Consider the following 18,951-nt stretch of genomic DNA (forward strand, 5'->3'; position numbering starts at 1 on the left):
TTAAAAGTTATCTTTATGTCTTTAAAAAAAATGTTTACAACTCTCCAACATTGTAACACACTACGGTATATGTCTGCTATAAGAAGGAGCACGTAGAATCATAAGGCAAGGAAGAACGGATATGGGAGGAAAGGAAATGACACCATTATCCAGTGGCGTAGGAAGGTACTTTTGAGTGGGGGGGGGGGCTGAAGACTGATGGCCGGCCTGGGGGAGGGGTCTAAGGGGAGGGGAAATTTTTTGCATTTCCAGGTGGCCTCAGATGCAATTTGGTGCAATATAGCACACTTCAACACCCACTCACCCAACACCCAATTTTGTAAATAATTTTGCATTTTCACCTGGCCTTAGATGCAACTTGGTGCTCCAAATGATATTTTTTTCTCATTTGGAAATGAAAAAAGGGATTTCTGACTTGCGAAGCGGAGGGGGGGGGGGCGGAATGATACTTCCGCCCCCATACTTTTCACTGGGGGGGGCTGGCGCCCCCAGCCCTCCGGTTCCTACGCCCTTGCCATTATCCATTCTATGTCTTATATTTTTCGCTCAAACAAATGGATAAACTGCTCAGAAATAATGCGAATCAAAACAAATTTCTCAAATAGAAACTTAGCTGTGCTTCTGCAGCGTTGTTGCTCCTGTTTGAGATATATTGTTATAGAGTTGTTGGCTTAGGTTTGTTATGAAACTGACAGAGAGAGAGAGCGGGGTGGGGAGGGGAGGGGAGGGGTGCATGCGCAGCACGAGTGCTTATTATAATAACTGTGGATTTTCAGGGCATATACGCAAGGTACACGAAAGATAAAACGGCAGATTTCAGTTTTACGGTTAATTCTTAGGCCAGACTTCACATTTGGCAAAGCAAACTATATATTTGTTGGTGGGGATTTTTCCTCCGATTTAACATGTACAAGCAAGAGATTAATGATATTATGATTTGATTTCAAATTTACTTCGTTCAAATAAAAATTGCATGTCAGTATCTTAATAACACATTGAAACAGATAATTGGAAAACTTAAAGAAACGTGATTGACTTTCAATTCATCACTTGAAATGGAACAAGCAATAATCGCGCAATCTCTGCAATATAGCAGATGATCGAATGTCTTCGCCGCATCGCAACAAAAAAGTTTTCATAATAGAAGAAAACTGTTTTTTGTGGTAAACTATAATATGAAATCAGCTGCCACAAAGAGCTATTTTTGGTAATCATCTATGGGTAATGTTTAAGTGTTGGAATTTTAAAATAGTGGCCCGATATTGTTACCGATTTTAAACATTGATATGTGAAGGTAATTATATCTGCTCTGATGAAGAATCCCGTCAATACACCTTTTTTCTCCAGTTTCGACGTTTCTCAAGACGGGAGAAAGTACCCAAAACTGTTATTTTAAGATTTAATGTTTCGCAAAGCTCGTGCTTTTCAATATCAATTAAAAAAACATATGACGGTGTGATGTCTTTCCTTAGCTTCCGTACTTAATAAGGCGCCCAACAAGTTCGTCAGCCGTCATTTCATTGGGTAAAACCTAAACGTGCGGCCATTTTTTATCTTGTATCCAATTAAATCAAGGCTGACGATCTATGGGCGGAGCTTGTGAACAAAAACAACAAAGTCTGTTTCAAGAACTTACGAGTGCTTTCTACACACATTCCCTGACATTGTGACTGTTGATTTTTAATTGACATACGTACGTGTGTAGGTTGTACGAATACTAATTGAGTTGAGTGCCAGAACATTCCTGTACATTCTAGCAAGGGATTTTCTCGATAATTGGGATGATTCGAAGTTGCTGGAATACATTTTAACGTGGAATATTGGAATAAAAACACGGATAATCGTAGAACTATGAATACTACTAAACCAAAAGTTAGAGAAGTCACAACCGAAGATCCTTTACCGTCTGGTTGGGAAATGGTTATTCACCCCGACAACGGTTGGCCAGTGTTCGTAAATCATAATACCAAGACAACTAGTTTTACAGATCCAAGACCTGCAAAGTCAGTTAATAATAGTAGACCTGCAGAGGTAAGCTACATCATTCTCTTACTGCCCTTGCTTATGTGTTTGTAAGTGTGATAAGGAAACAGCTATTGGAATTTGGCAACATGAAGAAATTGTTGCCCATATTTAGCCTAGGCTAGTATAGGGCTATACTATTTGTACACTAAGTGATTAGGACTTACACCATGGAGGTAGTGGGTACTTTATTGTGCAGTACTAGCAATTTTTATTTCAGTACCAAAGAACATCTAGGCAGGACTCAACTACTGTATTCAAGTGAAATTATTGTGCAGCATTCGTGATTCTTCATCCTATCTTAGAAACTTGTTCCAAGCTGCAAGGTAAAAAGAAAGATTTTCAAAGAACGTAATTTAAGTCAACATTAAACAGGCGGGACCTAAGACAAACATGAAACAAATTTAGACAAAACTGCACAGGTTCAGTGGCAGTTTTTACCAGAGCCTGGCAGCCATAACAGCCAATGAACAAGTAATAAGTGCGATGTATATCAGATGTGAAACTGTTATTGAGAAAAAAAAAAAAACCAAAGGTTACTTGCTGAAAAATTCCTGGAGAAAATGCCAAAATTTATATATATTTTATCAACCACTATATCAACTTCGCATGTATGGAGGGGACATTCCAAGGTTGCTAACCATGTAGTAAAATTTTGTCATCAAAAGATGAAAACATGGATAAGAAGCAACATCATAGTTTTGCATTTCACACTTGTTCACTAACATGCATAGGTATAAAGGCTTTGATCTCAGTCATGAATTTTGGTGATCGTTCATCAATCACTTTGGCAGTTACAAAAATATTCGTAGGTCACCGGGGCCTAAATAATTACCATTTAACTTGACTGTACAAACTCAATTCAACGTCATTATGTTGGTTTTGCTGAATCACGATGAAGGAAACATTCAGGTTTTATTTGTAAGGTAATATTTGAGAAATATGGCAATGTTATGGAGTATCAAATAATACCATTATTCGTGAAAAATATGTTGTTAATGACTCAACGGTTTTAGCATATAGGGCTTAATGATCGTTTGAATCGGATACGTTTGGTAGTTCTATAACACTCAGTACTATACAAGCATAAATACACGAAGCCTATACTGGCATACACACTTATAATAGCCTATACAAAACTGTGTGCACGAAGTCGACACAATAGTCATTAACAAACAAACTTAAACTTGAATCGATTGTTGATGCCTGGTATCTTTAGTCCAGAACAAGTTACCCGTGAAACTTAATCCTTATTCAAAACGAAATGTCATTCATCTTGGTCACTAAGGAAGTCCATTGTCCACACCAATGATGTCATAGATGGCCCTCCTCCAGGGGCGGCGATCTGTTTCAAATATTGGGGGGGACATTTGCTTGGATGCAGGCCAATTACTATCAAAGCGGAGCGCCACCATTGGTTGGCGCGCAGCGTACAAGAAAATTTCTGGTTTTGATAGCCCCCCAGATCACCGGAAATGGCACTTCTCGGGCTTGAAAATGACCAACCAGATGTACACTTTTGCCTGAGAACCAAGTTTTTCCTAATAGTTTTTTTTTCATTCATAAACTTTTTTCAAGATTGTCACCAGTCACACATCATGTTCGACCTCATTGCATCTCCTGTGGATCATTGCTTTTGTAGGTAATTCTACGTAACGCTACACAATACCCGTCAGCCCCACTTTTCAAGGTTTTAAGCCCATTATTTGTTCAGAATTTGAATAATAAATTCACTTCAAAACATACCCATAATGTTGCACAACATTTCATCTATTGACAACCAATATAGAAAAACCCCCCTCAACCCCTAATAGACCGGTCAAAATTGCACGAGTAGAGGGAAATATGATGAATGTTGGTCAAGGAATTTTCGAAAATTCAGACACAGTTAAATTATTGGTGTACAAATATTAAAACCTCTTATAACGGCTACTATAAAACTTCGATATCATAAAAAATACCAAAAAAGTATGCTCGAGGGGGAGGGCGGTCTCCACCCTTCACCCCCCCCCCCCTCCCTTGGCTACGCACCTGCGGTTAGAAATCTTGTAGGAAACAGGCCAAATGGAAACCCAGTGAACCCATATCGATGTGGATCATATATATGATTGCGTACTTACACTCATACACAAGATGCAAACCAAATTTCATTACGGATGCAGTCCGTCTAGCTATTCATTTCGAGAAAAAAAGTAAAAACTACTTTCGGTCATATATAGTAACAAATTGTGACACGGTTAGACAGGCGCCTTGCGAGGAATTTGCCAAGGGAGGGGCAAAGCTTGTACCCAGACTTTCTAATTGTAGCGCCACCATAAGTTGTAGCGAAGCGCAAAAGAAAATTTTCGCCAAAAATGCCTCCCAGATCGCTGGAAATGGCACTTTCCAGGCCTTGTAAGTTGCATCTTAGCATTTTCTATTTTGAAATTACTAGCGATATCATAAAAAAATACAAAACATATGCTTAAAAAAAACTATGCCACCAAATATTGGGGGGGATATTAGATACTATATCCCCCCACCTAAAATATTGGGGGGGACATGTCCCCCCCGTCCCCCCCATGATCGCCGCCCATGCCCTCCTCATTAAATCTGAGTCTCAGCTGAGAGCTGATCACCCAAGTGTAACTAAGCTGAAGACGTGAACAATAGCCTGGCGAGCGCACGCCGTCATGACGGCGATTAGATTTGGCAATGGTCCCTTATTTAGACTGTATAAGCAGGAAAATTAATGCACTGTACGTAAAATAAACAACTGCGTTTAGTTTTATAATCAGTTCCTTGATGCAGGCAGACTGGGGGGGGGGTAGCAACTTCAGCTTCATAACATACATCATACTGAATATAACATCTGACTCCTGTCACTCCCCCCCCACCCCCCCAACCCCCGCCCTTCTCCAAATCTCATATCTGTGTCAGGGTCCCTAACAAGGGCATCCAAGACTGAACACATGTTACATGTTCCCATATCACTTGCTATTAACTGTGTCTTCCTGCTTCAAAGACAAACGACACTCACTCCTTCTTAACTACTGTGTGTTAATTGTTTAGAAGCTGTATCTACCGTCCCTGACATATATTGTACAGGAAACACGGTGTTCTCACAGATTATTTATCGCCAGGAAGGAATTTATTAATTACTTGGGCCTGCATAAATGCCACATATATCCTGAAATGGTGAGGGCAGGACACCTTGTTCTCATTGTCAGTTGATAATGTCAGCAAAAAAATTGACCAGTTTGACATGCATCAAGTTTGCAGCCTGTACTGTATACTGTACAATGCAACTAAATATGGACATTGTTTCATAATCTAATAGGTACAGTATATATATTTATTTCATTACCTTGGTAGTTTCTTTCTTAAACTAACCTCTTTTGGTACAGTACAGTACAGTTAAAGTTCATTCTCATGATCCAAAAATAAGTAGGCAACTTTAAATAAGTTGTCTTGCTCTTAAATTAAATTTGTTGGAGATCTAGGTCAGCAATATTAAATGTTTTAGTGTACATGTGGTGTAGTGAATTCAACATACTGGATGGTACAGACTTATCGTACACATGTATATAGAGTATATGACTTTGTAAAAATGTACACTTAAGTTTTAAAAAGGAAGACAAATTCCTGGAAATTTTTGCATTGTTAGAAAATTAGAAGTGAATGAAGGGTGGAGGAGGACCACTTTGCATTCAGCCTAACAGGGGTAGGGGTAGGGGGGGCACAAACATGTGTTGGCCTATTTATGAAACATCTGTGGCAATAATCCTACTGTTATATGAGACTGGCAGAATATTGCATTGTGCTTCATGTGAGAAGGGAAATTAACTGTTACACCTACAGTACTGTACAGTACATACAGTGTGGCTAGGGACTAGTACTATGGATAGACCTACAACATGCGTTGCTATGGAGGATCATAGCAAACTGTAGCAGTGTCAAGGGGCTTAAATTGCTAACTGGAACATTACCAATATTTGGACAGGTCTGTGTAGATGAAGAAGTGCAGTTGTAGAGTAGAGACATGTACAATAAGTCTACTGTCGCAGTATTTCTTGATAAATTGGGTACATTATGTTACAGTATATATATGCACTATTGTATAGGCCTAGAATTTCAACATTTTAGCCCCCTTGCCATGAATATATGCAAACTGCTTGAAATCAAATCAATTACCAGTTCCCACGGAAGTTTCCCTGAATTATCACACATCGGTTACTCTACTTCCGGGATAATTATAAGAGCTGCCCAATATTAATTTGCTGATGCTAAAGCAATATAATATTAATTAATATTAAAGGGCACATACAATTACAGAAATCATGCAAACTTTTTGACCGACGATTGTTACCAGACAGTTTATCGTGAGTTTAAATGTTTCTAGATGTCTGCTGACAGAGATATGCAAGTGCCTCTTTTCCTTTTAAGTACTGGCAATTTGCAAACAATGATATCCACTGGCATTTAGCCAGGGAACAGCGTAGTCTGAATTTATTTTGAGGCGTGCGCGACGATAATTTGATACAAGGCCTATATATCTATACCGATGTTTGTTATTGCAGCATCCTCTTTTTCCTAACCTGGTACCTCAAATCCAAATTATGATTGTTGGTGTTGACCATGGCAGTCTAACTAAGTCTTGAAAAGGAATTTGTAAACTGTAGAGCCTGCGGTAGTACTGTAGAAGTGTGCACTAGTTAGTTACCGCAGTATGCTACACACAGCAGTATAGTATATACAGTAGCTTGGATTAATTAGCTGGGACACTTATAATACAGTAACCATTAATCAGTGACTGCAAACTTTGTCCCTGGATATTAAATGAGTGGCATTTGTGTCTGATTTCCCTGAGACCGCTTTTCCCATGTGTGTCTAAATATAGCACTTAGTTTGGAGGTCAGGAAGTTTTGTTTATGTATATACTGTATGTAGTAGTGTGCAATTTTATTTTTCTAGTGTACAAGTGTACATATACTGTATAATTTACAGTTAGGGATGTCCTTGTGCTGATTTTTCTTTTTTAACAAACAAGTACAATATGTATTGACATTGACACCTTGGGATGATTGGTACCAATTGCTTTATTGTGCAGTGTGGTAGAATTGATTTTTCCATTTGTGTATGTGCATGTGAACTATAATTTCATAAAATTTGTGATTTGGGCAATTCCATGAAAAAAAGTGGATATGGACCCAAAAAATTAAGGGTATATACTGTACATGTTGCAATTGACAGCTTATCATTGATCATACTGTATGTCAGGATCCCTGCCTTAGTCTCAAAGAAAGCTGAGGATCAAGGGGAAGAGGTATTGTAAGGGGGGCGGGGCAGGGACATAAGGGGGCAGGGATGGGATAGAGAGAAGGTAGGGTGGGTGTAGGGAGTGATGGGAGAGTGGGCAGTTACTGTACTAATTACTATAAGAGATCAATTCAGACTTACGGTATACATATATACATGATGTAATATTATACAAGCAATTTGAATTAGGTACTGTAGGTAAAGTGCATCTGTCCTAATAGAGTATGTACTGTATATATGCATAGTAAACACACAGGACATGGTGAAATGTGGAAACACAGTAATAGAGTGTGTACTGTATGCACAGTGAACACACAGGACTTGTTGAAATGTGGAAGCACACTAATAGAGTGTGTACTGTATGCACAGTGAACACACAGGACTTGGTGAAATGTGGAAGCACACTAATAGAGTGTGTACTGTATGCACAGTGAACACACAGGACATGGTGAAATGTGGAAACACACTAATAGAGTGTGTAATATATGCACAGTGAACACACAGGACTTGGTGAAATGTGGAAACACACTAATAGAGTGTGTAATGTATGCACAGTGAACACACAGGACTTGGTGAAATGTGGAAACACACTAATAGAGTGTGTAATGTATGCACAGTGAACACACAGGACTTGGTGAAATGTGGAAGCACACAGTTAATAGAGTGTGTAATGTATGCACAGTGAACACACAGGACTTGGTGAAATGTGGAAGCACACTAATAGAGTGTGTAATGTATGCACAGTGAACACACAGGACTTGTTGAAATGTGGAAGCACATCACCACTGTTGTTCTGTTTGCAGGCACATTATTTGATGGCAAGATTTGTTTCAATCACCAACATGTATGTCAGTAGAACAAGATGTTTGCTTGCACTATAGTAGTGAGGCACTGAGGCAGTTTTTTCTTGCAATTTTAACTTCTCTTGTCAGGAAACACAGAGGGGCAGAAAGTAATGTAGGTTTGGTACATGATTATGGTACAAAGGATGACTGTTTAGGGTCATCAACCCAGACGTTCCAGAAAAGGGTAGACAGCTACTGAAGGGGCCCATCCTGCTTTATGTTTTTACTCTGCTACATTAAAGGGTGTGAAGACCTAGTTTGACCTAGCTTTGAATGAGGTGTAACAGAAGTGTTAAACACCACCATCCAAGGGCGGCGGAAGCACTTTAAATCTGGGGGGGCACCGACATCAAAGGGCACTTTGCAGAAATTCGATTGGACTGATGCAGCCTTATATTTAGTACCCTTTATAACTCTTATTGTACTAACTTATTTGCGTATACACATCACTCCATCAACGTCCTGCACCCCCCCCCCCCCTCAAGGAAAATATGCATACTAGCACTGCAATATCCAATGTGCAAATTGGGAAGCAAGGAACAAGTTTTCTTTTGAGACAAAATGAGGTGAAAACATGCTAGTTGCTAATGTAGGAATCTTCCGAATTAGAGTTTATTTCTTGTTAATATCCTAATAATTTTTTTCCATTCACAGAAATTCATTAAAAGTCAGGGGCGTATAGCCAGGATTTGCAAAGTTGTATGCACGACTATCTGAGCGGAGCGCCACCTTCGGTTGGCGCGGAGCGTACAAGAAAATTTTTGGTTTTACAAACCCCTCAGATGGCCGGAAACGGCCCTTCCCGAGTGTTCATTCTGGTTCCCTGGCCTAAATTTTTATGTAGAAAAAGGGCACATTTTTAACCTGAGGAAAAGTGGGGGGGCACGTGCCCCCTGTGCCCCCCCGGTTCCGCCGCCCTTGCCACCATCGATCCCAGAATATACACACACAGCTTGCTACCTTCGGTAATTAAACATTAGTGTACAATCAGTACATACAGCTGCGGTCAATACCCACAGCACAGTATACAAACGATACAGTAATGGACATCTCAGGTCCAGCTAAAGATAACAAGGTATCACGTTTCATTACTGTCTGCATTTTGTAGCAACACAAACAAAACGTCATTTGCAAGCAACAGAAAATTTACTTTTTCAGATGGCCGCACACGGTTTGGGGTGAGTCTTCAATGCCTTAAATTGATAGATATAATAAAAAAAAAAGAAAAAAAAGGAAGAGAAAACAGAGTTACAAAATATCTTTAGCTTGTACAGTAGCCTGACAAACAGTATTTAAAGTTACTAATTAATTATAATAACTCAATTAAAAAAAAAACAGTTTGCAAATATTTTAAAATGTGTAAAATATAAAAAAAAAATATATACAGACCTGCCCATTGAGCAGTACTGTATCTTAATGTATAAACAAATTGCATTTTGACATCAGTGAAATTGAATTGTGACCTGCCCATTACATGTGTACAGTGAAACCTTGAGCGTACTGTACAAGTTTACATGTATCAAAAAATTGCATTGTGACATCAGTAATGAAAGTGTTCCCATGGTAACATTGACACTGTAACTGTGTTTCAATCAATTGATAATACTAGTGATGTGACACAAACTTGTTACAGTACACATCAAACAATCAATTGTTCTGCCCACATTTTGGTTGCATGCATGTATGCATGCCACAGGCATAATAAGTATTACTATGCCCTCTTTGTAAACTGTTAACAGAGAAACCAATTTTAAATTGAAGGTGCAGCCAGACGAATTAAAGGTAGATTCTTCCTTTCATACAATAGTGTAACTGTTCTGTTCTGTTCTTTTACCCTGCTACACAAAATTTGAACTCACCACTGTAACACCTGTATTGTGAGTTTGTTGAATATATGGTAGCTGTGGGAATTTATTGTAACATATATCCATGGTAACAAGGTCAACTATCCCCCCCCCCCCACCCCTCTATGAAGCAACTGTTTAGAGCAGTAACAGTATTATACACTAGTTATTCCTACAGAACAGTATGTATTACTGGCTAGGGTGTATTAATATACAAACTGTGGCACAGTGGGTAGTACTGTAGCACTGTGTACTACAGTTCTAAACATGTTTCCAGGGTGAAATCAAATTTTATGACTACTGGATACCTTTACAGGGAACCGATACAATACAACATGTATGCATCATGATTATCTCAAAGTAAAATACCTCCATGGTTCAGTAACAATATTACGCTCCAGATGTTGATCCTAATTAGTGTGAATGTTATATAGTGTTGTCACTTGTTACAGATCTGTGTTTCACACACAAACATAACATTACCTTCCCCCTTGTCACAAGCAAATCGAGGGTAGATCATACAAAGTGTGTACAGTAGGCCTATGCGGCCATGTACTGTAGTTTAAGGCGGTAGTCAGTAGTTGTCATGGTAACATAATATATGCATTACAGTAATTTCATAACATCCTGTCTGTCTATCTGTCTGTCTGTGTGTTTCATTATCTCAGATATCTCCCCCACTATTGCATTCCTTTGTAACCTGGTCAGGTGACACGTGGCTTCCTTTGCTGTTAGGCATCTAGCATGGCTTGCGTGTAAATGGATTTAGCTGGCTGAATAAAAACAATGCCCATTCAATCAAGAGGCCTCTGAAACAGAACGTGTGGGACATGCCACCATGCATACATGTGTCTTGGAAAGGTCAACTGTTTTTGTCTCCCAAGCTTTTTCTCAAAAGAATTATTTCAAGTTGGTGCTGATTCACCAAGGCCCGCTGCTATAGAATAATATGAGTCAACAGTGTATGTATGTGAAGAAAAATTCCTCAGACTTGGTTACGGCACGTAGTTATAATATAAATATTACGTACGCATTTCAGATTCGCACACAAGTTATTTTGGCGTCAGTGGTTACTATCTAGATTTAATTTGTCTGATTTTTGATCAGAGGATTTCAGGTTTAAAGTTAATTTTTGTATTCGACTGCTCACACACTGTAGTGTCCTAGTGCCTGCTGTAAGTGCACTAGGCTACAAAATATCTGTTATTTGTACAGAGCTCTTAAACGGTGTACACAGCTAATCTTTGTCTATACTTTCACTGGATCTGAGTGCCAGAGGTGAACTTTCTAAAGTTTTTGATCTTTTTCTTACAGGACATAGTTTTCTGTTAAGTTTACCATATATGTACATCATATCCTTTTCCCATCTACTGTACGTGGCTTGTGAGTGATATTGGCTGAACTTGTGATTATTTCAGTTTATTTATTCCAGCAAAATCCCAGCATGATCAGTGATGAAATTAGAAAAACATAAAAATGTTGCAAGTGAAAGAAATTTAAAATGTTGCATGAAAATTTTGTGGGACACAAAATTTTTCGTATGGGATCGATTTGTAACACTCTGACAAGAAGTACTGTAGACAAACCTTTATTCAAGACGGTTATTTGACTAGAAGGTTAAGGACAGTATGTACAGTACTGTACAGTAGTTGGTCATAGGGTAAAGAGTATACAATTTACAAACAACCTACATGTAACACATTTAAAGGAATATTTCAATGGCTGTACATAGATGCAATTTTCTGCATCTTCAGGTCAAATCACATTCTCATGAATTGTATTTTGTTTTGCAAAGAAATGTAATTTTTCAAGTTTGCTGACCAGTACAGTATTTTGTGAAATTATGCATCTGGCCACAACAGAGTGAATGATGTCATCGTAGCAATTTTCACTTGAAGGCTGGCTCTTTTTGCGTTTCTCTTTAATATTTAACCCACTCATTTCAACAAGGACATTATATTAGAAAATTCAAGCTGTTGAAATACCGCACATTTGCCATTATGACATCATAGAACTCCTACAGGGATGTAAGTCTTCCGTATTTTTACGGAAATCCGGTTTTTTTTTTAATTCCAATAAGTCTTCCGTATTTTTACGGAAATCCGTTTTTTTTTTTAATTCCAATAAAGTTCCACAAAATTGTACAAATATCAAAGACACAACGCGGCAAAAATGCCTGGCCCGTTGCAGCAAGCTAACTTCAATTTTCACTCATCGATCACTCAAAATACCATTTCCAGTTTCGCATCATCGCATTGCACTGTACAACATTGTGCCATGTGAATATCGTTGCGTACGTGCGAACTTCAAATCGCTATAGCTCATTTCTGTCGTTGAAAAACGTTGCCTAATTCATGTTGATTGGACTGCTAATTAATATCTTCGTAACTGCTGGTGCTCGACATAAGTTTTGGAATTAACGCTTGTGATATTTGTGAGCGGCGAAAATCTACGGGATACGCATATGAAAGTCGATATTTGTGATCGCATTCGAATGTGAGACTGTTTTTTATTCCGTAGTTCGCTGCGACGTATTCGTAACTTTGAGCTAGCCTAACATAACGATAGTGTGTAAGTAGTAAGAACTAGGGGTAGGATGTGTTAGCGCTAATACTTCTGAGCTAGCCTAACATAACGATAGTGTGTAAGTAGTCAGAGCTAGGAGCAGGATGTGTTAGGACGGCATTCACCTGGGGTCTCCGAATATTTTTCCGGTTTTTTTTTTGGGCTGCACTTACATCCCTGCTCCTAGTACTGTGATCTACTCCAAGAAAGAATCCAGTGTTTAACCAGCCAAAAAAGGCTACAATCAATCAGCCATATCTCACATAACGGAAAGTTTTAGACCAAAACGCTCACAGCGAAAACTAAGAATTGCCTTTGCAGCAAGCACCTCTTTGCGGTTTTTCTGCTGACCTACTTTTTCCCCGCTGCTCTGTGGACAATCACGCGACGGCGGAGAGCGTCAGGGACTGTTCCATTATACATTAGGGGGTTAATACCAATGTGATACTAGGCCGAACCCCACTACGACTTGTACTTGAATTAGTCTATAGGCTACAGTATGACTAATACTGTTTTATACGCAGCTAGTATAGACATTACACTGTAAGGCTATATTGCGTGCTAAACAGTACAGAACTATAGTCTTTAGAACAACTACGTACCCCACAAACTGTGGTTTGGTACGCTCCAACTTAGTCGTTTCATCGCGTGGTCAGAAACAGGTTCAAAAGGATACAGAAAATGTCACTTTGGAGGTATTATTTTCAACCGAAATTACAATTAAATGAATAAATAAAGTCTTCTGAAAGTTAGTGAGAAGCATTTTGAGTTAAATCTAACAATAACTCAAGATATCACAATCAAACGACAACACTTCTTGAATGCACATTCACCAACGTGTGCTGAGTACAGTATTGTGACGTCATGTCGATTGAGAACAAAGGGAAACAGAAGGAATATCCCTGATTTCTTTATAGTTTGCAATTTGGCGTTAGGTTCTCATTGGTCAATTTAGTTAAGAATCGGTAGAAAACGTGATGAATATTCATAGTTTAATTTACCGTTTGAACTGGGATTTTAGGACTTCGCAAACAAAAGTTACGGGGCAAAAATAGCCCACACAGTGCGGAAAAACTAGGGTTTTCAAGTGTACTCTCATTGAAAATATCCTAAAATCACTTTTTTAATTAAAAATTGGCGTAAGGTTACCAAAATATATATGGATTAAGGCATACACCACCAGAAAGCTAACAGTTTAAGCTTTCAAAATGTGGATGGTCCAAAATGATTGACTAAATACACATGAAGATACAGGTCAAAACACACACAAAATGGCTCTTGCGCTACACAGTTAAGGACCCTCTCGGAGTGCCGTGAGCGCTATGTTCCGTTATGAATCGATGGGGACAATATTGAGATGGGTTTTCGACTAGCAGTGTGAAATGTTTTCTTCTGCCACTGGAATACAGTATGCACTTACCCCTTCAAAGGTATTAGATCACAGAAAATGTTGAGCTTTGGTGAACATCTTAGCAGTATGCATACTGTATTGCATTGGCTCTAAAATTGTCTTCCTTACTGTTGTCATGAATAAGGCAATGGAACAACAATTTACCAAATTTTGAACTTTCGTAGCCAACTTAATGACCAGTTTGCTCTTTCGTTTTTGTTTTCCTCAGGTTTTCCGAGAAAAGATTTTTCACACCCCACCCACGGAAGAACGCATGAGACAAGGCATGGATTTCTTTGACTCTCAGCATCCATTCTTCAATCAGAATCAAACCTTGAACCGACAGAGGTTTCCAACGATCAACCGAAGAGCCCAGACCCCCATGACCGAAGAATGGTTCCGGCGAGGTGGTGGAAGCGTGAGTCCAAGCCAGATCAGAAGGCACAATCTCCAACAGCAACAGTACGGTGAACCGAGAGGCGATAACTCGGACCGAGCCCCAGGCAGTCCAGGACAGTCCCGTAGGATCCCCATCATGGTGGCGGACGGACAGGGCGGTTTCCGAACGCTGGAGAAGGACAGGAATTTAGCCGAAGAGAGGAATAGTCCGTCTTCCCCGTCCAGACACCAAGGAGAGCCAATGTTCGAGAGACAGTCCTTGTACAACAGACAACCTCAGCAGATGGACACGTCATCGTCATCCTCGTATCAGCAGCCTCATCACCTTGACAGGCAAACCTCAAGAGACAGTACCTGGTCTCCTCCTCAGAGGATGAGCCACCAGAGGCAACAGAGAGGAGGATTTAATAACAGGGTGGTAAACGACTCGGAGGAAATCAAGCCAAAGACATTTAATATTCCCATCCAAATCGAAGGACAGGGTCGGGAATGCTTCGTCAAGGACGAGCCTCCGTCGGAGGACGAGGGTTACAGCCAAGACGACTGTTCCTCTCAGACGGAAGACGAAAACAGAAACATCACGGATCCCAAGGAAACCGCCGCCATCATCAAGGACAACTATAAGAATGTGAAAAATATGCCAAGGTTCGTCAGTGAGGCTCACTTCCCGACGTTGAGAAGGGAAGAGGAGGAGAGGAGGAAGAATGTTAATTCAGACGGCATCGTGAACTTCGTCAATAACGAGGATAAGGGTGAAAGTAAAAAGAGTGGGCAGATCGATCACGAGAAATTCAAACAGTTGCCAGAAGCGGACTACCCATTTCCTGAAGTTTCCATGCCGACGGATCGTAAGGATGAGAAAAAAAGAGATGCACAGTCCGTCAGCTCGACCCCCGAGAAAGAGAGGACGACCTCGCCGAGCGAAAAGGAAAAGGACGAGAGAACTCCCATACCGATGCCGGCGCCCCCAGCGCCCGACAGAGAGGACAGCAACCCATCTGGATCAGAGAAGGAGAGCGCCAAGAGTAGCGATTCCGAAACCGACAGCCAGTCAGCTCCGCAAGTCACACCTCTTGAGAAGATCGCCAAGATAGCGTCCTCCATTGCGGAACTGGGCAGGGACGTGCAGAGATTCGAAGGCCGGGAGAAGACGAAAGAATACCGCCGAATCGAAGAGTACTTAATGAGAGCCCTCTTATCGTTGGACAAGATAGACACACAGGGAGATGTGACCATTCGTACGGAGAGGAAGAAGGCTGTTCAGAGCGCTCAGACCTACCTCAGCCAGTTGGAGAAGCAGGTCAAGAAATGAAACGTGTTGCCGAGCTCCCTCTCTCGGTACTTTCATTTTGTGTATCTTGACGGCATCGTCGCAGCAGACGAACCGAGGCCTTGGATATATACATGCATCACCCTCGTGGTATTTTAATGGGCCATGAGCCAATCGGATAGGATCTGTTAGGATGGTAATACAGTACAGATACCGATGATGAGCCAACATTGCCAACGTTAAAGTCCGTGAGATTCCGTCGATACGCACAAGTTATTGGAATGGGTTTTGAAAACATTGTTGAGCTGGCTTTTCTGAACAAGTAAAGATTTTGAACAGGGTTGTGTTTAGATTATGTGACAGTCCTCGTGACGGCCAGATATTTTTCGTGCTCGTGTAGGAAGTGATCGAGCTCTGTGCCAGCTGAAGAGGGTGCTGGAAGAAAAGAATTATTAAAAACTGTATAGATATGTTGTATTTATTACAAAAAAGTGCAAATTATTTTGACATAAGCCTTGTCATGTGTGTGGTATTAACCTGCCAAAATATGACAGGATAAAGTTAATTAGTTATTTCTGTAAATTGATAAGTGATGAAATGAAATAGACCTTCTGAAATGACAGTTGAGAGTTTTAGGAAAATCTAATGCCGACATTGTTTGAAATAAAAGAATAACAAATTATGTTTAACTTTTCAGAAATAAATGTAGGCAAAGAAGAAAATGAAAAAAAAAAACACACAAAATTCACAAACCATCAAAGCACAGTAGATTCCTGCAAGAGTGGAGGATTCAAACTTTGTACAAATTTACAACTTCTTCACAAATGCTAATATTACTTTTAGACAAGCTTTTAAGGGGGGGGGGGGTGGGGCAAGGAAATGCAATGACTCAAACAAATTTGCTAAAAAATACTTTGCTGGATATATTTTCTGAGTTTGTTGTCTAATTTCAGTAATTTGTTATATATGAAGTTGCTTGTTTCTGGGGAATACTTCATAGGAAGCCATGCAGATTTTGGAAAGAGAGTGGAAAAATTCTCTAGTTTTCTTTTTCTCTGCTCTTTGGGTAGAACAAATCACAACATCATCTTTGAAAAGTTTTCCCAAATGTTTAGGAAAAATGGGGTCTATAATTCAACTAGTGTATTATGTACCATCAATACTGGTCACATAACGAATACATGAATTTTTAATACACATACGGTGATCTTAGAGTGTAAAGTAGTTAGCTTTAGATGCAGCATCTTGCCAGTAAAATTTACGGACGTTCGACTGCAAGGCTCTTGAATAAATTGATCTCACGCAATCACTAGTGTACAATTACATTGTTAGCTTTGTTACATGTTGATAAGGAAAAGATAAGCAATATTTTTGGGGGCATAATCATGGTAAAAATTACGAAAATTTTAAACAATAAATTATTCATTGATATCAGGAATATGATTAATTTATTGAATGCCTTGCAGTACTTAACATGAACAAACGTACATTTTTTGGATAAAAACCAGCTACTTGTAAAACTGTCATTTTTTTTTGATGAAATATTCATGAATAATAGCAAGCAAAAACTACTGTATAACAGTCAACTTATCTGAATACAGTAGCTAGTTCTTTTTCAATTTTTTTCAGAGGGAACCTTTTTTTTAAAATTCGGATAAGAGCAATTAACAAATATAACAATATTGAAAATTACAATAGAGAACTTCAAATTAAACCTCATTATACTATGGCTTTGTCCAATATGAAGGGGGAATTTCTAATTAATTAACTGCTCACTTAACAATCATGTTGATATCAATCAACTGAAGGACCATCAGTTAAGCCCCCCACAATGTTTCTAGAGGGTTACAGAATGGTCACCCATGCTCAAATTATCACAACGATAATTTGCTATTAGCCCTGACAGTTTTCTTGCCTCATTGAGAAATATTTTATAGCTAACAGCAAACGTTATGTCGTGAAGTTAAAGATCTTCAGGAAAAGTTCTGTCGAAAAAGATGTAGGGTAATTCTTACAGTAAGCAAGCTAAAATTTGGTGACAGCTCTATACAGAATATTTAAGTATATAAGAGATCTATTTAGTTTGTGTGCTAGATCACAGAAAGAAGGGTATGTACTTATGTGCTATGTAGAGACTAATGAAATTAGTAATGCTCTCCAAAGCCAGACGAATTCCAAACTTCCAAGTAATCCTATGTTTTGTATAACTGTTTTTTCAATCTGCTAACTAAACTGTGTTGATATACATGTTATAAGTAAGTGTATGTAAGGTACATAAAAGTGATTATTTTATTCTATTGTTGCTGGTTATAACTACAGATGGGATATTGGAGGCATCAAAGGGGGAGGGGCGGGGAGGGAGAAGGGAGGAGGGGAGAGCTTGTGAATGTGAAAGTTAGGTTCCCTTGAACCTCCTTCAGGTTCCTCCTTTCTGCTCCTATCACTTTCATCAGTTGACTGTAGCATGTGTTGCTCTCTTAGATAAAACATGCAATCCTCAGTATGAATGATATATAATCACCATGGTAATCTGTATTCTGTTGTGAATTGTTAGTTGTCAGTTACTGTTATAGGATAGCCAGCCTAGCCTATTTTCCACATGTGATTTATCACTAATTATCAATATATTGTTGATACAGGAAGACCAGCCTCCATGGTTGGTCGTCCGTCTCCTGTTGCAATAGTCATTGGCTGTTGCCAGTAGTATAGCCTGATTGCCAGTCGTGCTTCCTAAGTTATGCAATTTGGAATATGTTTTAGAGCAGTTAGTGTATACCTGTCATAAGTATGTAGCTCGGACGGAGAAATTAGCAACAAGCAAACAAGAGTTGTTTGGACGAGCAAACATGCAACTATCTCTGGTACATGCCAGCTCTGATAAAGACAGCAGTCGCCATGTGCTGGGTTGGCTCGGTGAGCGTGGCATCGCTCACATATCTCGAGGGGGCACTCACAGGGGGAGATTCATTGCTCAAAGATGAGCACAGCACTAATGTATTCCACTAGTATGTCAGATGCAATAACATTAATAGAGTCAACTATTCATCCACAGTGTCTTAGTCTTAATAAACTATTCTTATCTCTAAAACTATTCGAGTCTTTAATCTTTTCTCGATACAAACTGTGTAGTCACGTGACCAATTCTGAAGGCCTCCTATAAGCCATATATGTGCACATTAAATTTTTCTACTACATGTATATGCATGCAGCTGTTTGACAAAAGCCATCTATGTGAACTTGCCTTTCTCAAACATTTTGCTGCAGATCGGATATATTTGTTTTATGATTGATAGTGTTCAGGCAGGGATCAACAGGGAT

At 39.4% G+C, this 18,951-nt stretch overlaps 1 protein-coding gene across 1 annotated transcript; it reads left to right on the plus strand.

Moving 5' to 3' along the window:
• The first annotated feature begins 1,723 nt into the window (after positions 1–1,723).
• Positions 1,724–18,721, plus strand: LOC139984157 (uncharacterized). The gene is made up of 2 exons (XM_071997912.1): positions 1,724–2,031; positions 14,194–18,721. The coding sequence occupies exons 1-2, from the start codon at positions 1,852–1,854 to the stop codon at positions 15,673–15,675; spliced, it is 1,662 nt and encodes a 553-aa protein (XP_071854013.1). The 5' UTR covers positions 1,724–1,851; the 3' UTR covers positions 15,676–18,721.
• The last annotated feature ends 230 nt before the right edge of the window (positions 18,722–18,951 follow it).

Source organism: Apostichopus japonicus, chromosome 17, assembly GCF_037975245.1.
Source record: "Apostichopus japonicus isolate 1M-3 chromosome 17, ASM3797524v1, whole genome shotgun sequence".
Lineage (NCBI taxonomy): Eukaryota > Metazoa > Echinodermata > Holothuroidea > Aspidochirotida > Stichopodidae > Apostichopus > Apostichopus japonicus.